Source organism: Pristiophorus japonicus, chromosome 10 (genome assembly GCF_044704955.1).
Source record: "Pristiophorus japonicus isolate sPriJap1 chromosome 10, sPriJap1.hap1, whole genome shotgun sequence".
NCBI lineage: Eukaryota > Metazoa > Chordata > Chondrichthyes > Pristiophoridae > Pristiophorus > Pristiophorus japonicus.
This window is the reverse complement of record NC_091986.1, coordinates 167,181,518-167,208,443: the sequence shown is the minus strand read 5'-3', so window position 1 is coordinate 167,208,443 and position 26,926 is coordinate 167,181,518. Positions and strand designations below refer to the sequence as shown.

Below are 26,926 nucleotides of genomic sequence, written 5' to 3'. Positions count from 1 at the left end.
GGGCCCAAGCACTGATCCTTGCGGCACCCCACTAGTTACAGCCTGCCAACCCGAAAATGATCTGTTTATTCCTACTCTCTGTTTTCTGTCCGTTAACCAATCCTCAATCCATGCTAGTATATTAGAATCTTCGGAGTGCAGTAGCACATAGTGGGAAACTTGAGAGCTTGGTAAGTGGGAGAATTTTAAGAGTTAATGGGCTAGATTTTCCACTTTTGTGCTTATCGGCCAAAAATGGGCGTTATTTCCAGTGTGGGCAGTAAAAAAGCGTTTTCAGATCGCCGGTTTCTCACCCATTCTCAAAGCACCTTGAAAATGGCCGTTACCACGAGCGATATGAAATTGGCGGTAGCGTTAAATTTTTTTGACCTTCTGCCGTAAAGTGTCGCTGTCCTTAGCAACGGCATGCCAATGCTCAATTCCCGCGATTCAGGAGATCAAGGGTCATCATGACATGCGCAGAAGAGGAGACAGAAAGCGAGGGAGCTGAGAGGGACTGAAAGCATGTGTGGCTGTGGTTTGTGCTTGTTTGGCTGTTGTGGGAGGCATGAGGGAGATTCACCAGCAGCAAAAAGCCTACTAAGCACCAAGAACATAGTTGGCACCGAGTTTTTGTCCAACAAATGAGAAATAACATGGAAGGGATAGTGGAGGCCCTGGAGCTGGTAGCCAGGAACAATGGTGGCAGAGGGCTCCCTGTGGTCCCGGAGCGTGGAGCAACATCTTGCTTCTGGCTCGGAGCACGTTCCTATCTCGGGGCCATCCTCTCCTGTATCCGTCCAAGCAGCGGTTCGACCGTCATCCACTCACCCCGCCAATGAAGCAGCGCCTGAGGAATTCCTCGGCCAAGCGGCTTGGAGTCAGGAGGGGAAGAGGAAGGGGTAGAGGTGGGGAGGAGAAGCGGGGGGGGGGGGGGGGGGGGGTTGGTTTTTAATGAAATACTGATGATTTCAGACAAATGTTCAGTTTAAATGTTTTTTATTTAACAAAACCTTGTTGCGCATTGGCTCAGATAGCTGCAGCGTTATACGCTGATGATTCCTTAACATCAAAGGGTATAATTACACTTAACTTCGATCAACTTAAACTTTAACTGTCACCAGGCTGATGCCCAGCAATGTGTCAGCCTTGTAAATACCACCAACGTTCCTTCAAGCAAAGCGATCATTGATGAGCTCCTGATGTAAGGCTCTTGCAGCTATCATGCCACCCTTTCATGCGGTCTACAGGGGGGCGGGGCATGGCTTCAGCGTCAGCCTGATTGTCTGGGCCGATGTCAGCATCCGCCTCCTCATCCTCCTCTTCCTCTCTCTGGTGAGGTGGACTGTCAGACTCATCAGGCAATTCTTGTCCCCTTCTGATAGCCAAGTTGTGCAACACGGAGCACACCATCACGAATTGAGCTACCTGCACAGGGTGGTATTGGAGCTCGCCTCCTGAGTGGTCCAGGCATCTAAAGCATTGCTTCAGCACTCCAAAGGTTTTCTCCACGATATTGTGAGTTGCTCTGTGGCTCTCATTGTATCGCCTCTAGGCTTCGGTGTGGGTGTCATGCAGGGGAGTCATCAGCCAGGTGGCGAGGCCATATTCTTTGTCACCAAGCATCCAGCATTGACCTTGTGGCTCATTGTTAAACAAGTCAGATACAGTGCTCTCACGCAGGATGTGAGCATCATGGAGGCTGACCGGAAATTGAGCATTCACTGTATAATTTGCTGGTGGTCGACAGCCAGTTGGACATTCAGGGAGTGGAATCCCTTGCGGTTCCTGAAAACCTCAGCATCCTGAAAAAGTGCCCAATTCGCGATGTGCCTACAGTCTACTGCTCCCTGCACCTTGGGGAAGTTTGCAATTCTGGAGAATCCTAGAGCCCTCTCACTCTGTGTCTCCCTGGTCATAGGGAAGCTGATCAGTCCTTCCTGCGTGTGTACAGGGCTTCAGTGACCTGTCTAATGCAGCAATGTGTGGCATGCTGAGAAAGTCCGCGAATGTCGCCAGCTGTGGCCTGAAAAGAACCCGAGGCGTAGAACGACAGTGACGCAGTGACTTTGACCTCGACGGACAGTGCAGTACTGATGGTGCTGGCAGGCTGCAGCTCTGCCCTGATCAGCTGGCATACCTCAGTGATAACCTCTGTGTGGAAGCGCAGTCTCCAAAGGCAGGTGGTGTCAGGCAGCTCGAGGTAAGAATGCTTCTCCCTGTACTTGCAGGGGGTGTAATGTCTGGTCCTCTTCATGAGTCGAGCACATCTTACATTGGGCACATAATGCTGTGAAGGGTACCTTCGACGATCTCAAGTCTGCTGCATGTAATTGGTCACCAAGAGAGGGTGAGAAAGGATAGGCCCCATTGCAGTAGCTCTCTGTTTTCCACCGATTGGTCACAAAGAATGAATGTCCCGACTGTTATGTATTTGGACTTGTATATACTCTGTATAGTAACCAGAGGGCTAATTCCCCGGAGTCCCAAGGGATCCCATAATCCCTTGGGAGCACAGGTATTTAAGAGTGCTTCACAGGTTGGAAAGGCACGCTGAAGACCTGCAATAAAAGACTAAGGTCACACTTTACTTTCAGCTCACAGTGTTCAGTCTGACTCTTTCTCCATACACAACAACTGGCGACGAGATACAGATAGCAAATCCAAAGATGCAGAGAACAGTGGGCATCCTGGAGAAATTCTCCAAGGGAGATGATTGGGAATCTTTTGTGGAGCGACTCGACCAATACTTCGTGGCCAACGAGCTAGATGGGGAAGAGAGCACTGCCAAACGTAGAGTGATCCTTCTCACCGTCTGTGGGGCACCAACGTATGGCCTCATGAAGAATCTGCTCGCTCCAGCGAAACACACGGAGAAATCGTACGACGATTTGTGCACACTGGTCCGAGAGTATTTGAACCCGAAGGAAAGCGTTCTGATGGCGAGGTACCGGTTCTACACCTACAAAAGGTCTGAAGGCCAGGAAGTGACGAGTTATGTCGCCGAGCTGAGACGCCTTGCAGGACATTGCGAATTTGAAGGACATTTGGAGCACATGCTCAGAGACTTTTTCGTACTTGGCATTGGCCACGAAACCATACTTCGCAAACTTTTGACTGTAGAGATCCCAACCTTGAGTAAGGCCATAGCGATAGCCAATACGAAGCAAATCTCTCAGCACAAAAGTGCTGCTATAAGTACTGTGAACAAAGTGATGTTGTTTTCAAATTGTAATGTACAGGGCAGGTTACACATACCTGCAGCTACACGTCCGCAGATGTCTCAGAGTCCACCATCAAGGGTGATCAATGCAAGGTCATTAACACCTTGTTGGAGCTGCGGGGGTGATCATCGTTTCCATTCATGCTGATTCAAAGGATACATTCGCAAGGGCTGTGGAACAATGGGACAACTCCGAGTGTGCAGGCGAGCTGCTAGACCTGCTAAACCTGTAAGCAACCACGTTGCAGAGGAGGACAAATCCAAGGAGGATCACGACAAAACAGAACCTCTGATAGAGGAGGTAGAGGTACATGGGGTGCACACATTCACCACAATTTGTCCACCGATAATGCTGAAGGTTGAACTAAATGGACTCCCGGTGTCAATGGAGTTGGACATGGGCGTGAGCCAGTCCATCATGGGCAAAAAGACTTTAGAAAGGTTGTGGTGCAACAAGGCCTCAAGGCCAGTCTTAACTGCAATTCGCACGAGACTAAGAACTTACACGAAAGAACTGATTTCTGTCATCGGCAATGCTACCGTAAAGGTCTCCTACGATAGAGCGGTGCACAAGCTACCACTCTGGGTGGTACCAGGCGATGGTCCCACGCCGTTCGGCAGATGCTGGCTGGGAAAGATACGCTGGAACTGGGATGACATCTGAGCACTATCGCCCGCTGACAACACGTCATGTGCACAGGTCTTAAACAAATTTCTTTCGCTGTTCGAACCAGGCATCGGGAAATACCAAGGAGCAAAAGTGCAGATCCACCTAATACCGGGGGCACGACCTATCCATCACAAGGCGAGAGCAGTACCGTACATGATGAGAGAAAGGGTAGAAATCGAGCTTGACCGGCTACAAAGAGAGGGCATCATCTCACCGATCGAGTACAGCGAGTGGGCCAATCCTATTGTCCCAGTCCTCAAGGGAAACGGCACCGTCACAATCTGTGGCGATTACAAAGTAACTATCAATCGTTTCTCCCTGCAGGACCAATACCCACTTCCAAAAGCCGACGACCTCTTTGCAACGCTCGCGGGAGGAAAGACGTTCACGAAGCTGGATCTGACCTCAGCCTACATGATGCAGGAACTGAAGGAATCATCGAAGGCCCTCACCTGCATCAACAGACACAAAAGTCTTTTTGTTTACAACAGATGCCCGTTTGAAATCCGATCAGCGGCGGCAATATTCCAGAGAAACATGGAAAGTTTACTGAAGTCGGTCCCGCACACTGTGGTCTTCCAGGACGACATCTTGGTCACAGGTCGGAACACAGTCGAGCATCTGCAGAACCTGGAGGAGGTTCTTAGTCGGCTAAACCGCGTGGGGCTCAGGTTAAAACGCTCGAAGTGCGTTTTCCTGGCACCTGAAGTGGAGTTCTTACGAACCGAGGATTGCGGCGGACGGCATCAGACCCACAAACGCGAAGACGAAGGCAATCGAGAATGCACCGAAGCCACAGAACGTGACGGAGCTGCGGTCATTCCTGGGACTCTTAAACTACTTGGTAACTTCTTACTGGGTCTCAGCACCCTGCCAGAACCACTACATGTCTTACTACGAAAAGGGGGCGAATGGGTTTGGGGCAAAAGCCAAGAAAATGCCTTTGTAAAAGCGAGAAAATTGTTATGCTCAAACAAATTGCTTGTGCTGTATGATCCATGAAAGCGTTTGGTACTAGCATGTGATGCATCGTCATATGGCGTCGGGTGTGTATTGCAACAAGCTAATGATTTTGGGAAACTGCAACCGGTTGCTTATGCATCCAGGAGTCTGTCTAAGGCCAAGAGAGCCTACAGCATGATTGAAAAAGAAGCGTTAGCGTGTGTCTATGGGGTAAAGAAAATTCATCAATACCTGTTTGGGCTAAAATTCGAATTGGAAGCTGACCATAAGCCACTTATATCCCTGTTTTCTGAGAGCAATCGGGAAAAATACCAACGCATCGGCCCGCATCCAGAGATGGGGCTCACGTTGTCCACATACAACTACGCCATCCGCCACAGGCCAGGCACAGAAAACTGCGCCGAAGCTCTCAGTAGGCTGCCATTGCCCACCACGGGGTGGAAATGGCACAGCTCGCAGATCTAGCCATGGTTATGGAAGCATTTGAGAGTGAGCAATCACCCGTCACTACCCGGCAGATCAAAACCTGGAAAACCAGGACCCCTTATTATCTCTAGTCAAAAGCTGTGTGTTTCACAGGAGCTGGTCCAGTGTCCCAGTGGAAATGCAGGAAGAGATAAAGCCGTTCCAGTGGTGCAAAGATGAAATGTCTATACAGGCAGATTGCCTTCTGTGGGGCAATCGAGTAGTGGTCCCCAAGAAGGGCAGAGACACTTTCATCAATGACCTCCACAGTACCCACCCAGGCATCGTAATGATGAAAGCGATAGCCAGATCCCATGTGTGGTGGCCCGGCATCGATGTGTAATACATACTCGCAGTTAAGCAATGTACCCAGGTAGGCGCTGCTAAGTTTATGGTCTTGGCCCTCCAAACCGTGGTCTAGGGTACACGTCGACTAGGCAGGCCCGTTTTTGGGTAAAATGTTACTTGTTGTTGTAGACGCGTACTCCAAGTGGATTGAATGTGAGATAATGTCGGTTAGCACATCCGTTGCCACCACTGAAAGCCTGCGGGCCATGTTTGCCACACATGGCTTACCTGATGTCCTGGTGAGTGACTATGGGCCACGTTTTACCAGTGCTGAGTTCAAAGAATTTATGACCCGTAACGGGATCAAACATGTCACATTTGCCCCGTTTAAACCAGCATCCAATGGTCAGGCAGAGAGAGCAGTGCAAACCATTAAGCAAGGCTTGAAGAGGCTAACTGAAGGCTCACTGCAGACTTGCCTATCCCGAGTCCTGCTTAGCTACCGCACGAGACCACACTCACTCACTGGGATCCCACCTGCTGAACTGCTCATGAAAAGAGCACTTAAGACAAGGTTCTCGTTAGTTCCCTGATCTACATAAACAGGTAGAGAGCAGGTGGCTTCAACAAAGTGCATACCATGATAGCGCAAATGTGTCACTCGAGATTGAAGTCAATGATCCTTTATTTGTATTAAATTATGGACAAGGTCCCAAGTGGCTTCCCAGCACTGTCGTGGCCAAAGAGGGGAGCAGGGTGTTTTTCAAATAGACTCATTCACCGGAAACACTTGGACCAAATCAAACTCAGATTCACGGACTATCCTGAGCAACCCACCTTGGACCCTACCTTTTTTGAGCCCCCAACATACACACCAGTGGCAACCGACACCACGGTTGACCACGAAGCAGAACCCATCACCCATAGCAGTCCTGCAGGGCCCAACACACCAGGCAGCCCAGCAAGGCCAGTTGTACAGCAGCCCAGCGAGGGCCCAACAAATGACTCAACAACACCAGCCTTCACACCAAGACGATCAACCAGGGCAAGACAGGCCCCAGATCGACTCACATTGTAAATAGTTACCCTATTGACTTTGGGGGGAGAATGTCGTTATGTATCTGGACTTGTATTTACTCTGTACAGCCACCAGAGGGCTCATTCCCCGGAGTCTCAAGGGATCTCATAATCCCTTGGGAGCACAGGTATTTAAGAGTGCTTCATAGGTTGGAGAGGCACTCTGGAGACCCGCAATAAAAGACAACGGTCAAACTTTCCTTTGAGCTCACAGTGTTCAGTGTGACTCTTTCTCCATACACTACACCGACGAAGACACCTGTTCAATTTCAATCTGGTCACAGTATGGTCAAGATGTTTGTAGAGATGTTCACATCAACTCCAACGACCTCCAGAATATATTCGAACCTCCACGAGGTTGAAGAACAGCAGCCTTTTAAAGGATGCGACATTTGATGTAGAACATGGCATCCATAACGCTGTGATTAGTTCCGGTTCGTTCCACTTTTTTTGGGCGGTTTTTTGGGCGACTGATATTGTGGGCGATGTGTGTGCGAGGTTATGAAAGTGACGCTGGGCGATCTGATGGCCGCTAGTTTCGGTAAATACGCTCTTTACGACAAAAAAAAGTGGGCGGGCAGTATTATTGAATCTTGCCATTAAATCAGTACGGAAATTAACGCTGGGCGATATTATGGGCATTGATTTCGCCCATTCTGATTATTCCGCCCAAACAAGTGAGCGGGCGGCATTATTATTTTATCCAACGTTAAGCACATGGGGAAAGTAACGTTCAGCGATAAGTTTCCGAGAAATGCCTGTCAGTTTCCATTTTGTGGCTAAATGGGTGATATCTGGGCGTTATACGTCATTTCAGCGGTAAAATGGCCGTTAAGTGGGCGTTAAGCATGGAAAAAAAGTGAGATGCTAGCCCAATCTCTTTTAAACCATTTGGAGGCTGGTGTTAATTGCTACTGGCAATTACTAGTAGCTTCTAAGTAAGATTAACAGTTAAATATTTAGGATTCTTTTCGGCTTAAGCAGAGACAAACAAGCTAGCTCGCCAGTAGTTAGCTAATTAGCCAGTTAATTAAAACTAGTTAAAACCGGTTCTTTAAACAGCTGACCAGTGGTGAGCCACAAGCAGTTTAAAAGCAGAATGGAATGCAGTCGCACAGAGTGGGAAACTTGAGAGTTTGGTAAGTGGGAGAATTCAGTGAAGTGGGGCGGGAGGTGTTGCCTTGCCTTGGTTTTCCTAACTTCTTCCGCAGAGCGGCGGCGTACCTGAACGGGAGCAGACCGAGGCCTGAGAGTGGGGATAAAAGCCGCAGGAGACCTGCAACTTCAAGGAATCGAATGCGGCCAGTCTGATCTCCTGGACTAGTTTGATCACCTGGTTGGGTCGGAAAGGAATTTTCCCAGGTTTTTTTCCAAATTGGCCTGGGTTTTTATCTTTTTTTGCCTCTCCCTGGAGATCGCACGGCTCTGGCTGGGGAGAACTCTGCAGTGTGACATCACAGGTAAGGCAGGTAAGTGATTGGTATTGATTGTGGGTTAAGTTTTTCTTTTAAGTTAACATATAGCATATAACTAAATTCTAAAAACTAACCTTTATTTAACTAATTTAATAAACTATATAAAGCAAATACTTTGATTAACACTAAACTAATTAAATAAAATAATGGGAGAACTGGAGATGTGTTGCTGCTGCAATATGTGGGAGCTTCTGGACGCTTTGCTCCAGGGCGACTGCATTTGTGGTAAGTGTATGCGGCTCGACGAACTTCGGCTCCGAGTTGAGGAGCTGGAGTCTGATTTGCAAACATTGTGAGACATCAGGGAGGGAGAAAGTTACCTGGACCTTTTCCTCCAGGAGGCAGCCACACCCTTGAGATTAAATACTTTCGAATTGACATGTGGACAGGGACAGGAGGGTGTGACTGCGAGTGAGACAGGTACATAAGAACATAAGAAATAGGAACAGGAGTAGGCCATATGGCCCCTCGAGCCTGCTGTGCCATTCAATAAGATCATGGCTGATCTGATCATGGACTCAGCTCCACTTCCCTGCCCGCTCCCCATAACCCCTTATTCCCTTACCGTTCAAGAAACTGTCTATTTCTGTCTTAAATTTATTCAATGTACCAGCTTCCACAGCTCTCTGAGGCAGCAAATTCCACAGATTTACAACCCTCCTCATCTCTGTTTTAAATGGGCGGCCCCTTATTCTAAGATCATGCCCTCTATTTCTAGTCTTCCCCATCAGTGGAAACATCCTCTCTGCATCCACCGTGTCAAGCCCCCTCATAATCTTGTATGTTTTGATAAGATCGCCTCTCATTATTCTGAATTCCAATGAGTAGAGGCTCAACCTACTCAATCTTTTCTCATAAGTCAACCCCCTCATCCCTGGAATCAACCTAGTGAACCTTCTCTGAACTGCCTCCAAAGTAAGTATATCCTTTCGTAAATATAGAAACCAAAACTGCACGCAGTATTCCAGGTGTGGCCTCACCAATACCTTGTACAGCTGTAGCAAGACTTCCCTGCTTTTATACTCCATTCCCTTTGCAATAAAGGCCAAGATACCATTGGCCTTCCTGATCACTTGCTGTACCTGCATACTATCCTTTTGTGTTTCGTGCACAAGTACCTTCAGGTCCTGCTGTGCTACGGCACTTTGAAATCTTTTTCCATTTAAATAATAACTTGCTCTTTGATTTTTTTTTCTGCCAAAGTGCATGACCTCACACTTTCCAACATTATACTCCATCTACCAAATTTTTTCCCACTCACTTAGTATGTCTATGTTCTTTTGCAGATTTTTTGTGTCCTCCTCACACATTGCTTTTCCTTCCATCTTTGTATCATCAGCAAACTTGGCTACGTTACTCAGTCCCTTCTTCCAAGTCGTTAATATAGATTGTAAATAGTTGGGGTCCCAGCACTGATCCCTGCGGCACCCCACTAGTTACTGGTTGCCAACCAGAGAATGAACCATTTATCCCAACTCTCTGTTCTCTGTTAGTTAGTCAATCCTCTATCCATACTAATATATTACCCCCAACCCCGTGAACTTTTATCTTGTGCAGTAATCTTTTATGTGGCACCTTGTCAAATGGCTTCTGAAACTCCAAATACACCACATCCACTGGTTCCCCTTTATCCACCCTGTTCGTTACATCCTCAAAGAACTCCAGCAAATTTGTCAAACATGACTTCCCCTTCATAAATCCATGCTGACTCTACCTGACAAAATTTTGCTTTTCTAAATGTCTTGCTACTGCTTCTTTAATAATGGACTCCAACATTTTCCCAACCACAGATGTTAGGCTAACTGGTTTATAGTTTCCTGCTTTTTGTCTGCCAGAATGTGCACATATACTGATGTAAAAAATCATATATGAAATAAACGATTTACTATTAAATATTTACTATTGTGTATCGTTACTAAATACATTCCTAACTAACTGATATACCTTCCTGTCACTGCAATTTAATTTATTGAACATTTGGTGCTCAAAGCAGATTGTGTGGAACTGAAATTCCCTTGGGTTCATTTTCAGGCTTGAAATATTCAAGTACACAAATTGCATGTAGACAATTTTAGACATTTTGTACTAACTATGGGCTGTTTTTTGTTAATACTCACTGCCTGCCGCTGTGGTTTTAGGTGCAGGAAGCAGACTCCAGCGATTTGCTGCTGTATTGCTCGGAGACTGCAGTCCAATCTTCCCAACCCCGTTGGAAACATCATTAACTGAGGCTGCTGCCTTTGAGCTGATTTTCTCTTCACTGCCACTGTTGGAACCTGCAAAAATTCCACTGTGTGCTCATTATAATTTCACAACAAAACATGGACCTTGCCATCCAATCAAAACTATATAGTTTGTTAAAGATACATTTAATAAATAAGTGAAACATTAAGACGTTCCCTAATTTGCATTTTGAAAAACTAAATTCCAATCTGTGATTCATAAAGTCGAAAGCAAAAAAAATCCCCTGCTTTTATCATTGTGTGTTAACGTTTTCAGTTACATTTGCTGGTAAGGTACTGGGCTCTTGCTATTGAATTTTCTGGTTATATTTTATGTCCAGCTGTGGGACATTCATTGGTGCACATTCTTTCATCATCATCATCATCATCACAGGCAGTCCTTCGGAATCAATGCTGGGGATGTTGGCCTGGTCGAGGACGCTAACGTTGGTGTGTCTGTCCTCCCATGGGATTTGTAGGATCTTGCGGCGACATTGTTTGTGGTATTTACATAGAAACATAGAAACATAGAAAATAGGTGCAGGAGTAGGTCATTTGGCCCTTCTAGCCTGCACCGCCATTCAATGAGTTCATGGCTGAACATGCAAATTCAGTACCCCCTTCCTGCTTTCTCGCCATACCCCTTGATCCCCCTAGTAGTAAGGACTTAATCTAACTCCCTTTTGAATATATTTAGTGAATTGGCCTCAACTACTTTCTGTGGTAGAGAATTTCACAGGTTCACCACTCTCTGGGTGAAGAAGTTTCTCCTCATTTCGGTCCTAAATGGTTTACCCCTTATCCTTAGACTGTGCCCCCTGGTCTGGACTTCCCCAACATTGGGAACATTCTTCCTGCATCCAACCTGTCTAAACCCGCCAGAATTGTAAACGTTTCTATGAGGTCGCCTCTCATTCTTCTGAACTCCAGTGAATACAAGCACAGTTGATCCAGTCTTTCTTGATAGGTCAGTCCCACCATCCCGGGAATCAGTCTGGTGGACCTTCGCTGCACTCCCTCAATAGCAAGAATGTCCGTCCTCAAGTTAGGAGACCAAAACTGTACACAATACTCCAGATGTGGCCTCACCAAGGCCCTGTACAACTGTAGCAACACCTCCCTGCCCCTGTACTCAAATCCCCTCGCTATGAAGGCCAACATGCCATTTGCTTTCTTAACCGCCTGCTGTACCTGCATGCCAACCTTCAATGACTGATGTACCATGACACCCAGGTCTTGTTGCACTTCTCCTTTTCATAATCTGTCACCATTCAGATAATAGTCTGTCTCTCTGTTTTTACCACCAAAGTGGATAACCTCACATTTATCCACATTATACTTCATCTGCCATGCATTTGCCCACTCACCTAACCTACCCAAGTCACTCTGCAGCCTCATAGCATCCTCCCTGCAGCTCACACTGCCACCCAACTTAGTGTCATCTGCAAATTTGGAGATACTACATTTAATCCCCGCGTCTAAATCATTAATGTACAGTGTAAACAGCTGAGGCCCCAGCACAGAACCTTGTGCTACCCCACTAGTCACTGCCTGCCATTCTGAAAAGTACCCATTTACTCCTGCTCTTTGCTTCCTGTCTGACAACCAGTTCTCAATCCATGTCAGCACACTACCCACAATCCCATGTGCTTTAACTTTGCACATTAATCTCTTGTGTGGGACCTTGTTGAAAGCCTTCTGAAAGTCCAAATATACCACGTCAACTGGTTCTCCTTTGTCCACTCGACTGGAAACATCCTCAAAAAAATCCAGAAGATTTGTCAAGCATGATTTCCCTTTCACAAATCCATGCTGACTTGGACCTATCATGTCACCTCTTTCCAAATGCGCTGCTATGACATCCTTAATAATTGATTCCATCATTTTATCCACTACTGAGGTCAGGCTGACCGGTCTATAATTCCCTGTTTTCTCTCTCCCTCCTTTTTTAAAAAGTGAGGTTACATTGGCTATCCTCCACTCGATAGGAACTGATCCAGAGTCTATGGAATGTTGGAAAATGACTGTCAATGCATCCGTTATTTCCAAGGCCACCTCCTTAAGTACTCTGGGATGCAGTCCATCAGGCCCTGGAGACTTATCGGCCTTCAATCCCATCAACTTCCCCAACACAATTTCCCGACTAATAAAGATTTCTCTCAATTCCTCCTCCTTACTAGACCCTCTGACCCCTTTTATATCTGGAAGGTTGTTTGTGTCCTCCTTAGTGAATACCGAATCAAAGTACTTGTTCAATTGGTCTGCCATTTCTTTGTTCCCCGTTATGACTTCCCCTGATTCTGACTGCCCCTGATTCTGACTGCAGGGGACCTATATTTGTCTTTACTAACCTTTTTCTCTTTACATATCTATAGAAGCTTTTGCAGTCCATCTTAATGTTCCCTGCAAGCTTCCTCTCGTACTCTATTTTCCCTGTCCTAATCAAACCCTTTGTCCTCCTCTGCTGAGTTCTAAATTTCTCCCAGTCCCCGGGTTCGCTGCTATTTCTGGCCAATTTGTATGCCACTTCCTTGGCTTTAATACTATCCCTGATTTCCCTTGATAGCCACAGTTGAGCCACCTTCCCTTTTTTATTTTTACGCCAGACAGGAATGTACAATTGTTGTAGTTCATCCATGCGGTCTCTAAATGTCTGCCATTGCCCATCCACAGTCAACCCCTTAAGTATCATTCGCAATCTATCCTAGCCAATTCACGCCTCATACCTTCAAAGTTACCCTTCTTTAAGTTCTGGACTATGGTCTCTGAATTAACTGTTTCATTCTCCATCCTAATGCAGAATTCCACCATATTATGGTCACTCTTCCCCAAGGGGCCTCGCACAACAAGATTGCTAATTAATCCTCTCTCATTACACGACACCCAGTCTAAGATGGCCTCCCCCCAGTTGGTTCCTCGACATATTGGTCTAGAAAACCATCCCTTATGCACACCAGGAAATCCTCCTCTACCGTATTGCTTCCAGTTTGGCGAGCCCAATCTATGTGCATATTAAAGTCACCCATTATAACTGCTGCACCTTTATTGCATGCACCCCTAATTTCCTGTTTGATGCCCTCCCCAACATCACTACTACTGTTTGGAGGTCTGTACACAACTCCCACTAACGTTTTTTGCCCTTTGGTGTTCTGCAGCTCTACCCATATAGATTCCACATCATCCAAGCTAATGTCCTTCCTAACTATTGCATTAATCTCCTCTTTAACCAGCAATGCTACCCCACTTCCTTTTCCTTTTTATTCTATACTTCCTGAATGTTGAATACCCCTGGATGTTGAGTTCCCAGTCCTGATCATCCTGGAGCCACGTCTCCGTAATCCCGATCACATCATATTTGTTAACATCTATTTGCACAGTTAATTCATCCACTTTATTAAGGATACTCCTTGCATTAAGACACAAAGCCTTCAGGTTTGTTTTTTTAATACCCTTCATCCTGTTAGAATTTTGCTGTACAGTGGCCCTTTTTGTTCTTTGCCTTGGGTTTCTCTGCCCTCCACTTTTCCTCATCTCCTTTCTGTTTTTTGCTTTTGTCTCCTTTTTGTTTCCCTCTGTCTCCTTGCATTGGTTCCCATCCCTCTGCCATATTAGTTTAACTCCTCCCCAACAGCACTAGCAAACACTCCCCCTAGGACATTGGTTCCGGTCCTGCCCAGGTGCAGACCGTCCGGTTTGTACTGGTCCCACCTCCCCCAGAACCAGTTCCAATGCCCCAGGAATTTGAATCCCTCCCTGCTGCACCACTGCTCAAGCCACATATTCATCTGCGCTATCCTGCGATTCCTACTCTGACTAGCACGTGGCACTGGTAGCAATCCCGAGATTACTACTTTTGAGGTCCTACTTTTTAATTTAGCTCCTAGCTCCTTAAATTCATTTTGTAGGACCTCATCCCTTTTTTTACCTATGTCGTTGGTACCAATGTGCACCACGATAACTGGCTGTTCTCCCTCCCTTTTTAGAATGTCCTGCACCCGCTCCAAGACATCCTTGACCCTTGCACCAGCGACTTGAGGTGTCTACTGTACATCAAGATCCTGGACAACGTGGACCATTTCCCATACCTCGGGAGCCTCTTATCAATGAGCAGACATTGACGATGAGATGCAACAGCACCTCTAGTGCGCCAGTGCAGCCTTCGGTCGCCTGAGGAAAAAGTGTTTGAAGACCAGGCCCTCAAAACTTTCACCAAGCTCATGGTCTATCGGGCCGTAGTGATACCTGCCCTCCTGTATGGCTCAGACATGGACCATGCACAGTCGACACCTTAAGTCACACATTCTTTAAAACAGTCTTAAAGTACATGGCTTGCAAGAGTTCTGTTGTAACATAGATGAAGTGTATTGATCCCGTAACTCCATTGGCTCTATGCATAAATCTTTAATATAGTATTAGGCTTAAACTTAGCTTCAAAAAGTAAAGTGAATAAATGGAGCCATTTCCTGGAACTGATCAATGATATAAAAGGCCTTGTATGGTACTTTTCACCGCATTAAGGAGATTACTGAATATTCCTGGGCCCATGAAGCTGCTTTATTTTTGGATCAATGGCACCTCACATTCTGGGATTTTAGTAGCCGTCAATTTGAATGACCCCTCATTATAATTTGGGCCCAAAATTCCAGGGCTCCTGCTCCACTGCCATTTATGTAGCAGAGCGGGACCTATGGCCTTCTGCTGGAGAGGATGTTGATCCTGTCCCAAATCCCAGGGATGGGGGGAGCAGCCCACTCCGATACAGGCACACAATGAAACCGGTGCCTGTATCAGGGTGGGCTGCGCTCCCCATCCCTGGGAATGAAACAGATGTGGGTTCCAAAGGGCCTAAGGATGGTGTACCAGGAAGCTTCCAGAATTGCCCCCAAAGCTGGCTGCGAGGTAGGGGGAGGGGGGAGGCAGTCCAATCCAAATTGAGGAAGGAGCCTTCCTGTAGTGGAAACCAGGCAGATCCAAGTGCTGCCCAAATTCTTGTACCTTCCTGAAATTGCCTGAATTGTGCCCTCTCCCACCCCAAGAATGTTAGTCCCTATGGGGCCAAAATTGGTGAAGGCCCTCGCCCGCCCAAGTGCTGCCCAAAGGACCACTGATGGTCGTCAAGGTACCTCACGGTACTTTGGGTGGGATTTTCGTCAAAAAGGTCCTTGAAAGGGCGGCGGGTGGCAAAAGAGGGACTTGCACTGCCAATTTGGGTGGCAGCCGGCGAGAGCTTCCAATCTCGACGGCAAAGGCTCTTGCCACCCAAGTGCCACTGAGGATGGAGTCGGGCCCACTGAGGGTTGAAGATCCGAAAAGGAAAATCATCAAAAAAAAAACATTGGAACATCTTCAGGGGACCCCATCCAGGGTGTAAGTTGCTGTAAAGAAAAATGTTTTAAAATGTTTACTAACTTTTTTTTTCAGCTCTTCATACTCACCGTCAGGGATAGAACAGCCTCCAGCCATTGGTCCTTCCCCATTCTGGCACCGACTCCCCGCCCACATCAATATGGCATCTCGGTGGGTGGGAGATCAGTTGCACCACTCGGCCGTCCGCTGACATCAGCGGGCGGTTCCTGGTGGTTCTCCCCTCCTGCCCACTCCACACCAAATGGAAAGTGGCACTGGGTGCAACTTCAAGAGGAATGTTGGCGGCAGTGGGCGGTAAGGCAATCAATTTTGGGCCCTATAGTTTTTTGATGTGTCTCAAATACTGGATTATAATCAAAGTTTACAAAAGTTGCCTCTGGTTCAGTTGCAAAAGCTGTTAGCCAGAGCTTCTGTCATAACTTCAGCAGACCAGGAGCCATTCTGCCAGTTCCCTGTTGCTCCGCACCACTTCCAGGATTTTCCATCAATATTAATAGGCAGACATATTGTAATAGCATGCAAATGACAGGAATAAGTCATCCCAACAAATTTCTCATTACTTGCACCTTAGCAAAGTTGGCTACCAGGAACATTTGTTCATTCTTTGCATTCAGGCAATGTGGGTTCGAACAATTTAAAGGTCACCTTAGCCTGTGCCATCAATTGCAGGGTGATTGACTGCATAGATGGAGGCCCTTTTGGAATTAAAAAAAAACTTGTTGACCAGCACAGAAGCCACTGGCCACACTCGGCTGGGGTAGTTCTGAGGCTTGTTGCAGCCACTTAGGGACAAATTTAAGCTTAGCTGTGATTCCCACCATGGTGAAATAGCCAGCCAATACTTCATGTCTAGACTTGGACATGAAGAATGGCCACTTGTGTGAGGCACTGTAGAGAGGCTGTTGGTGGTAAATTCAAACCCAAGCTTGAGCCATATCTGAGGGGATGACAATTAGGGGAAAATAAAGTTTACTAAACTTCATGTTATAGAAAATGCTGATTTAAACTGCTTTTTTGTTGTTAAGCTTCTTGAGAGACTCATGCTAAAATTGTCCTCTTGTTACCAATAACCTGTGCCTACTCATTCATTATTTTTTATGTATAACAGCACCAAGTGGGATACCATCTGCCAGACTCCATAAGGTGCTTATCTGACCTTTTGGAACAGTAGTTTTAATGATTACAACAGCATTTAGCAAGGTCTTGGCAGGTCTTCTGGAAATATGCACACATGGATCATTCCTTCAGATGCATCGTTCTAGATTTTCCATATTACTGTGGCATCTTTAATCTCACTTCACTTATTGTAACGGTATTATGGACACTTTGGAAAAGTTGCAATATTTGGGTTTGCAAACAAATGAACAAAAATGTCAGCAGTTTGGCCCCTGGATACCTCTGAATTTGTCTCGGGTGTATTGTTCATCAAGGATGAGTGATGAGTCAGGGAACATGGAATGGACTGCATTTTTACAGAAGAAAGGCTTGGGGGGGGAGGGTGGAAAAAACAAAGGATAGAAGAGATTCATACCTTTTTAAGAAAGAGCTGGAATAGAGGGGGGGGGGAAAGAAACAATATGGGCAACAATGGAAGTAATGTAGACAATGGGCCCAATTTTGACCATACCGTTTTTTTGCCGCACTGACACTTTGTGCGCTATAAACTGCGCCCCCCACCCCCCCCCCAAAAAAAATGGCCCCATCCTGGCTGCTCTGCAGAGCCTCCAGTGCCCTGGTGCGGCGCAGATATATCAGTGGGGGGCGGAGCTACAGGCCTGCGCTGAAACAAGTGCTGGCAGCATCGCGCGTGCGCAGTGGTGTCAGCCCCAATGATTGCACAGTAACGCCGAAACTTGACACTCGGCCATTTTTGAAGTGCATTGCTGTGACGTCCCGTTTGAGTTTAAAAATACTGACTGCTTGCTGCCAGAACCCTACCCGATTCGATTTTTGAGCAGCCCTAGAAATGGACAGCCAGTTCCTGCTTGAAATGGGTGTGAGCTTTAATATATCTCCTCTCCCTCCTCCCAATGCCGCTGAGCCCAGCCTGTCCTCTTTTGCCACCCCCCCTCCCTCCGAGCCTCCCGATGCCGCGTCTCGGGCAGCCCAGCCTCCCAGGGAGATGATTGGGAAACCTTCATAGAGTGACTTGATCAATACTTTGTGGCCAATGAGCTGGAAGGAGAAGTGAATGCTGCCGAAAGAAGGGCGATTCTCCTCGCCGTCTGCGGGGCACCAACGTATGGCCTCGTGAAAAATCTGCTTGCTCCAGCGAAATCCACAGAGAAATCGTATGATGATTTGTGCACACTGGTCCTGGAGCATCTGAACCCGAAGGAAAGCGTTCTGATGGCGAGGTACTGGTTCTACACCTACAAAAGGTCTGAAGGCCAGGAAGCGGCGAGTTATGTCACTGAGCTAAGACGCCTTGCAGGACATTGTGAATCTGAAGGACATTTGGAGCACATGCTCAAACTTTTTCGTACTTGGCATTGGCCATGAAGTGTGACCTTAGTCTTTTATTGCAGGTCTCCAGATTGCCTCTCCAACCTGTAAGGCCTCCTTAAATACCTGTGCTCCCAAGGGATTATGGGATCCCTTGGGACTCCAGGGGATGAGCCCTCTGGTGGCTGTACAGAGTAAATACAAGTTTATATGTATAACACTATCCTTTTGTGTTTCATGCACAAGTAGCCCCAGGTCCCGCAGCACTTTGCAATCTTTCTCCATTTAAATAATAACTTGCTCTTTGATTTTTTTTTCTGCCAAAGTATGAGGGCAGAGTTGGCTAAAGTGGACTGGGAAAATAAATTAAAGTATGGGATGGTTGATGAGCAGTGGCAGACATTTAAGGAGATACTTCATAACTCGCAACAAAAATATATCCCAATGAGAAGGATTATATTTTGGGATAACCATCTGAGGCTAACTAAGGAAATAAAGGATGGTATCAAATTGAAAACAAGGGCCTATAATGTGGCCAAGACTAGTGGGAGGCCAGAGGATTGGGAAATTTTAAAAGCCAGCAAAGAACGACTAAAAAAATGATAGAGAGAGGAAAGAGAGATTATGAAAGTACTCTAGCATGAAATATAAAAACAGATAGTTTCTACAGGTACATGAAAAGGAAAAGAGTGGCTGAAGTAAATGTTGGCCTCCTCGAGGAGGAGACTGGGGAATTAATAATGGAGAACAGGGAAATGGCAGAGGTGTTGAACAAATTCATGGTAGAAGACACTAAAAACATCCCAATAGTGGATAATCAAGGGGCTATAGGGAGGGAGGAACTATCACTAATGAAGTAGCACTCGGTAAAATAATGAGACTAAAGGCTGAAAAGTCCCCTGGACCTGATGGCTTACATCCTTAAAAGAAGTGGCTGAAGAGATAGTGGATGCATTGGTTGTAATCTACCAAAATTCCCTGAATTCTAGGACGGTCCCAGTGGATTGGAAAACTGTAAATGTAACGCCCCTATTTAAAAGAAAAAGGAGGCAGACAAAAAGCAGGACACTTTAGACCAGTTAGCCTAACCTCTGTTGTTGGGAAAATGCTGGAGTCCATTATTAAGGAAGCAGTAGTAGGACATTTGGAAAAGCATAATTTAATCAAGCAGAGTCAGCATGGTTTTATGAAAGGGAAATCATGTGTGACAAATTTGCTGGAGTTCTTTGAGGATACAACGAGCAGGGTGGATAAGGGGGAGCCAGTGGATGCGGTGTATTTGGGTTTGCAGAAGGCATTCGATAAGGTGCCACATAAAAGGTTACTGCACAAGATAAAAGTTCACGGGGTTGGGGTAATATATAGCATGGATAGAGGATTGGCTCACTAACAGAAGAGAGTCGGGATAAATGGGTCATTTTCCGGTTGGCAAACAGTGACTAGTGGGGTGCCGCAGGGATTGGTGCTGGGTCCTCAACTATTTACAATCTATATTAATGACTTGGATGAAGGGACTGAGTGTAATGTAGCCAAGTTTGCTGATGATACAAAGATGGGTGGGAAAGCAAATTGTGAGGCAGGGACACAAAATCTGCAAAGGGATATAGACAGATGAGTGGGGAAAAATTTGGCAGATGGAGTATAATGTGGGAAAATGTGAGGTTATCCACTTAGATAGAAAAGCAAATTATAATTTAAATGGAGAAAAATTGCAAAGTGCTGCAGTACAGAGGGATCTGAGTCCTTGTGCATGAAACACAAGTTAGAATGCAAGTACAGCAAGTAATCAGGAAGGCAAATGGAATGTTGGCCTTTATTGCAAGGGGGATACAGTAAAAAAGCAGAGAAGTCCTGCTACAACTGTACAGGATATTGGTGAGGCCACACCTAGACTACTACATGGAGTTTTGGTCTCCATATTTAAGGAAGGATATACTTGCATTGGAGGCTGTTCAGAGAAGGTTCACTAGGTTGATTCTGGAGATGAGGGGTTGACTTATGAAGATTGGTTGAGCCTATAAACATTGGAGTTCAAAAGAATGAGAGGTGATCTTATCGAAACATATAAGAGGGTGCTCGACAAGGTGGGTATTGCAGAGAGGATATTTCCACTCATAGGGGAAACTAAAATTCGGGGACCAAGGGGCCGAATTTGGTCAAGGCCTCCCCCCGCCCAAGTGCCGCCACAATACCAGACAGTACTTTGGGTGGGATATTCATCGCCCAGGTCCCTCGAAGGTCGGCGGGTGGTAAATGGCTGACTTATGCCGTCAATCTGGGCGGCAGCGAGCAGGCGGTCTTACTCTTGGCGGCAGAGGCACTTGTCGCCTAAGTGTTGCCGAGGATGAAGTCGAACCCATGGAGGGTCGACGACCTAAAAAAAAAAAATCATTCGTTTTTTTTTCCTATCAAGTTAAGTCGCTGTGGAAAAAATAATTGAAAAAATGTTACTGAACATTTTTGTGATGACCTTCCTATTTAACGTTGGGGACAGACCAGCCTCCTCGCAGCGGTCCACCCCCGTTCTCCCGCCCACACCAATCTGGCATCTCGGCAGGCGGGAGTCCACTTGCGCCACGCTGACGTCAGCAGGTGGTTCCCGGCGGTTCTCACCTCCAGGCCACATCGAAAATGGCACTGGGCGGATGTTGCAGAGGAATGTCAGCAGCACTGGGTGGTAAGTTAATCAATTTCGGCCCCATAGTCTCAGAATAAAGGGCCGTCCATTTAAAACTGAGATGAGGAGGAATTTCTTCTCTGAGGGTTGTAAATCTACAGAATTCTCTGCCCCAGAGAGCTGTGGAGGCTGGGTCATTGAATATATTTATGGTGGAGATAGACAGATTTTTGAGAGATAAGGGAGTAAAGGGTTATGGGGAGCGGGCAGGGAAGTGGAGCTGAGTCCATGATCAGATCAGCCATGATCTTACTAAATGGCGGAGCAGGCTCGAGGTGGCCCACTCCTGCTCCTATTTCTTATGTTCTAATGTAGCGGCCACAAATTTAAAGACCTTAAGTAAACCAAATGGTATTTTTTTTTAGCCATGCCAACTGCAGTATGTTAATTTCTTGCTTTTGGTTCAATTCTATGTGAAATTACCCAAATGTACAGGTTTTTCCAAAAAGCTAAACTCCGATGTTATTCCATTGGGTCCTTGGAGACGTATCAGATCCAATCAGTCACCAGCCTCTGTTTATTTATTTCCAGACAAATGTTATGTAGCATATACACCATCGCAATTGATTACTGAAATTATTCCAGGGAATAATATAATGGCCCAGAAATGCTGACGTCCTGGGCCCGTACGGAGTTTCTATGAACCCGGGAAGACATCGGAAAAGCCGGTTTGCAGCGCACAATGCGCATGTGCTGAAAACTGGCTTTTCCGATCTGGAGCTTGACAGATCTCGCGCATATCAGGAGCGAGGACATTTGCGTTGGCAAGATTGCGGTATTTATGCATATCTTGTCCAGCAAATGTCCTCAAAAATCTTTCAAGTGTTTTAAAACATACAAAAACAGGTTAAAATAAAATTATAAACATATTTTATTGTTAAAAACCCTCAACTACGGTAAGTTTATTTTTAACCATAATTTAACATTTTTTTTTAAATCTGGAAAATATTTTATTTTTATAAGACATAATAACTTTAATTTCAATTAATTTTAAATGTGTGGTCTGTTTTTTAATTTTTATTATTTTGTGTTTAGTTTTGCTCCCATTAATAGCACTGAGAACTGGTAGATACGCGAGTCTCAGTGCTATTAATTGGAACCTGTGAAATACTTAACTGATTGGCTGAGCAGTCACACTTGACTGCATCGTCTGTTCGGGAACCCTCCGGACGGGAGCACGCTTCGCAGCGTGGGAAGAGAAGGCCTCCCCACCACAATCTAGGGCGCCTCCTAGACCACCAGGTACTTTCGTAAAAATTCTCCGGTTGGGAGGCAATTGCCTGCGGGAAGACCTCGAGAGGAATTTCTGGGCCAATGTATTAAAATAATTAAATGTAATTGTCAAGAGTTAGAATGCACCTGATGTATGTTCCTTTACATTCACTGTTCATCTCCTAAAAATTTATACCAACTAAAATAGTATAAATGCTATTATTTTATAAAAAAATAATGTTTTGGCAGAAAAGGAAAACTTGATTCCACATTACATTGAACTGGCCAGATTCCAGTGATCAATATCATTTTTTACAACCGCTTATTTTAGCTGCTTTGATCAAGTTTCAGGGAAAAAAAAACAATTTTCTCATTAAATGCAGTTCAGTTCATCTGAAATATTGAAAGCTGTTTGAACCAACTGTGTCGACATTTATATTTCATAGAGGTGGTGGTTGAGTGCTTTACCAGTTCAGCCTTTGTAATTTTTTAGGAAGATATTTATATACGGTGCCACTCAAATCAATAATGCAGTACAACTGTTAACTGTTTAACATAGGATGGCAATACCTAATAGCAAATTCACTAGATACATTTTGAATGTTTGAAAGTTTAATTTTAGAGATTGTAACAAAAATGTCAGAGTGCTAGCAAGACTACAAAAAACAATTCCACTCTCATGATACCCACTGGATGAAACACTGATCTCAAAGAGAAAAATATACTTCTAAGAAAGAATGACCAGGAAGGGTTATTTTGGTATCATTTTATCACAGCAGATAATTTCATCTTGCAGCCCTGCCATTTGCACTTATCCTGTCTTAATGGATTTTATTTTGCACTTTAAGACTGATGACACAATCCATTTTGAATATTTAACACCTAAAATAATATCCATACATCATTCACTAGAAAGCCTCGGTTCTTTGAACTCTGAAGATGGTCTGACTTGGTACATTGAAACACTTCACACCAAATCATTTGGATTTGAACATTTCAGTACAATTAATATATTTTTTGAAAGTCCTACAATTCCTTACATGCTTATGGAAGGAGTCATAGCATGCAGATTCTCGTCCCTTCCAATGGGTAGAAGGAACCTCCCCAGGAGATCAACGCAGCCTGCTTGCACATTGCACATGAGGGCACAAGCAGGGATGTCGTCAGGAGGACCAGGCTGCAGTGGCGAAAGCTTTCAATGATCTCAGTCGATCACATAACATTACTGCAAAGTCAAACTCAACCTCATCCTCCTGTGCCACTCATCACATCCCCATCACTCTGCCTTCCCTACCCTTCTTCTGCACATCCTTACTCACACCAACTTACCTTGCACCTCCACCCATCCCTCCCTCTCGCTCTATCTACATAATCGGTTCCCCGTTTCACTAGCCACACCTCACACTCGCCCTCATCCTTGTCTAATCATACCAACTAATAACACACAAGGGTAAGCAATTGGGTGTTATCACCAATGTTCATGTAAAGTTTCTGTTAATGTGTTGTCAAACATTGAAATCTTTATTTTCAACATTTTGGCTTCTTGGATAGATTTTATGTGCACCTTTGGAAGTGGCTTAGTGAGGTGCAGTGAATGGTGAGACATAACGGTTCCCCCCGATGGCGACATTCCCCTCTGAAAATCTTCGGCCCGCTCGGCAGTGCCAAAACCTGTTTTTTCCCGGTGGTTCAGTGAGACTATGGCCTTCTGCAATGGCGGTGTGGCTTTCCCTAAAGGGGCGGATGCACTGCTGCTGCCGTCATGCTTTTTTTTTGTCGGCCGACTGCTAGGTCAGCCCGACAATTATGCTAGGCTGTCAATAGGCAGCTTGGCACCCCCTCTTGGGTGCCAGGCCACTGGCCAGGCTGAAACCCTCCCTGGTGGCCCAGTGGGCCAAAGTTTTAAAATCGCGAAGACTCTGCCCTTTTAAGTGAAGGGGAGAGCTGTGGTGACGCGGCGCCGTGACGACATCACAGGGGTCACGCCACACTGTTCCCAAAATCCGCCACTCCGGTATTGCCACCACTGCGTATCCGCCCCTCTCGTGTAGTCACCGTGCCCCATTAAGAGCGACTTCAGGATCCGAATTTAAAAAAACAACCAAGAGTGCAATTTCGCTCACGGCAACCTCAATCACAGCTGAGGTAAAAACCATTGAAACTGGGTGCTTGCGGTCCGTTTCAGCTGGGGGGGCAATTTTGGCCCACTTTAGTTTTCGTTGAAATAAAAGTAGAATTCTCCCCAGTTATTTAACAGTTCTTACACCTGAATTTGCAGCACATTCATCAGCTGTTAGAATTTACTTCAATTATCACACAGAAAAATCCCCTTCGAGAAAATTTAAAGAAACTTTAATCATACTATATTTAAAAATTAATTAGGAATTTGCTTTTGAGATCATATACCTCTACCCAGGCAATTAGGTGATATTTGAGATCCTAAATCTGGTCCACTTGCTGAAAAATAAATAAAAATTATCTGGAAAATATTTCCAGACTATGATTCCTTTTCATTTTACTTCGGTTACGTTTTCAATGTGATTAGCTGCTCGTTATCTAATTTCTATTTCGGGAAAGGTTAAGGCAAACTGGGAACACTTTAATATTATGCGTGCCATTACTTGTCTCTCTAAAAGGGTCTTCCTGCTATTGAACAGTTTTGCAAAATATTTTGCCATATTGCACCACAATCACCTAATCTAACGGACCAAATTGTTTTTATAATACTTAAAACAAAAATTAAGATTGCCATGTAATATTCATAATTAAAAAGTTTGCTGCAGAAAATATAAGCCTATAAAAGACTATTTGCAATATTAATGCATGAATGTTAAAGACATACATATGGAATTCTTCCATCTGCTTTTTTAACAGACCGATTAACCAAAATAAACTGGCCAATATCTCCATTAAAACAGTGGAGGGGGAATGTTATACAAATGCATTAAGCATTTATATGTTAATATTGTAGACAGTAATTTTTAATTGTGTCTACTGCGGTGTGTCTTTCGCTACAGTTTTCCGGGACCCGATTACATTACATGAGACTGCGTTTACAATGAGACAAGGCAACTGGTGCTCTAGAATCTGCTATGTTTACATTGTGAAGCAGATTTCAGAATTCAAAATACTGGCAGCAACAGAGAAACAACTGCAAATGCGGTAAACTGTACATACATAGTTGCTGAAAATTCCCAATCATCATTTTTGCTTTGCCGGATGCAGAGCTTCTTTGATGTGAGGGGAAGGTTGGCACCAGATCATCAGTGCAGAGACCATTCTGCTGACCTGTATGGGCAGCAGAGATCTCAAACCGCATAGTGGTTATTTCTGTTTGCCATTAATGCTGGTGGTGTAAAGCAAAAAACAGCTCTTGAGGTGTCCTGTGGTGATATTAATATAAATTTAGCACAAGTGGGCTGATCCAATGCACCAAGCCTGCTCAGAGTTCCCTAATAGGACAATGCTCCTCAACAACAGTACCATACCCCTCATAACATAAGCAGTGCTGAGAAATGCAATTTTAGAATGGCTTGCAGTAAATCTGATTTTAGATTTCTTCTAGCAGTGATTATTAACATACTTGCAGGTCTATAATTGGTCACGGATTGTTCAATTGGAGAGTCACATTTTTTTTCCCAATTGAGTTGCTTATTTCTGACTTGCTACGACTGTATTCCATTATTGCTCAATTAACAGAAGGTTCTTCAGGCCTGAATGCAGAATGTCTTCAATTTCTACCACAAGAGTAAGAACTGCTGGATAAAGAAATGATTAGTCAACATTAAACAGAGATTTATTTTTGTCTGCTGTGGTAATTTTCAGCTCCTGTAGGGGATGCATTGTAAAATGCTGGATGATTTGATATAAAACTGCACTCTGTTTGTAATCCTCATCATCATAGGCAGGCCTTCAGAGTCGAGGATGACTTGCTTTCACACTAGAAATGGGTTCTCAGGTGACTGAAGAGTCCAATGCGGGACCGACAGTTTCTGTCACAGGTGGGGCAAACGGTGGTTGAAGGAACAGTGGTGGGTGGGGTGCCTGGGTTGCCAAGCGCTCTTTCCGCTGTCGACGTTTGGCTTCAGCTTGCTCTCGGCGAAGAGACTCTGGATGTTCAGCGCCTTCCCGGATGCTTTTCCTCCACTTTGGGCGGTCTTGGGCCAGGGATTCCCAGATGTCAGTGGGGATGTTACATTTTTTCAAGGAGGCTTTGAGGGCGTCTTTGAAGCACTTCCTCTGCCCACCCGGGGCTCGCTTGTCAGGTCGGAGTTCTGAGAATAGCGCTTGTTTTGGGAGTCTCATGTCAGGCATACGGGCGATGTGGCCCGTCTAGCGAAGCTGATCAAGCGTGGTCAGTGCTTCGATGCCGGAGATATTGGCTTGAGCAAGGACATTGACATTGGTGCGCCTATCCTGCCATTGGATTTGCAGGATCTTGGGAGACAGCATTGGTGGTGCTTCTCCAGTGTTTTGAGGTGCCTGCTATACAGTCCATGTCTCTGAGCCATAAAGGAGGGCGGGTATCAACACTGCTCTGTAGACCATGAGCTTGGTGCCGGGTTGAGGTCCTGGTCTTTGAACACTCTTCCGCAGGCGATCGAAGGCTGCGCTGGCACACTGAAGGCGGTGTTGAACCACGTTGTCGATGTCTGCCCTTGTTGACAGTAGGCTCCCAAGGTATGGAAAATGGTCCACGCCGTCCAAGGCCTCGTCATGGATTTTGATAACCTGGAGGGCATTGCTGTGGGGTGGGGGCAGGTTGGTAGAGGTCCTTTGTCTTACGGATGTTTAGTGCAAGGCCCATGCTCTCGTACGCCTCGGTGAAGGTGTTGACTATGGCTTGGAGTTCGGCCTGTGTGT

The 26,926-nt window shown here is 45.5% G+C and overlaps 1 protein-coding gene across 4 annotated transcripts in view; it reads right to left on the bottom strand.

The window, feature by feature from the left end:
- The window catches only part of LOC139275187 (microtubule-associated tumor suppressor candidate 2-like), an 876,619-nt gene that overhangs the window by 228,173 nt on the left and 621,520 nt on the right, over window positions 1–26,926 (bottom strand). For all 4 annotated transcript variants that reach the window (XM_070892299.1, XM_070892303.1, XM_070892301.1 and 1 more), the window contains one exon: window positions 10,258–10,416. In XM_070892299.1, the coding sequence (XP_070748400.1) occupies window positions 10,258–10,416 (159 nt within the window). The remainder of the gene's footprint in view (window positions 1–10,257; window positions 10,417–26,926) is intronic.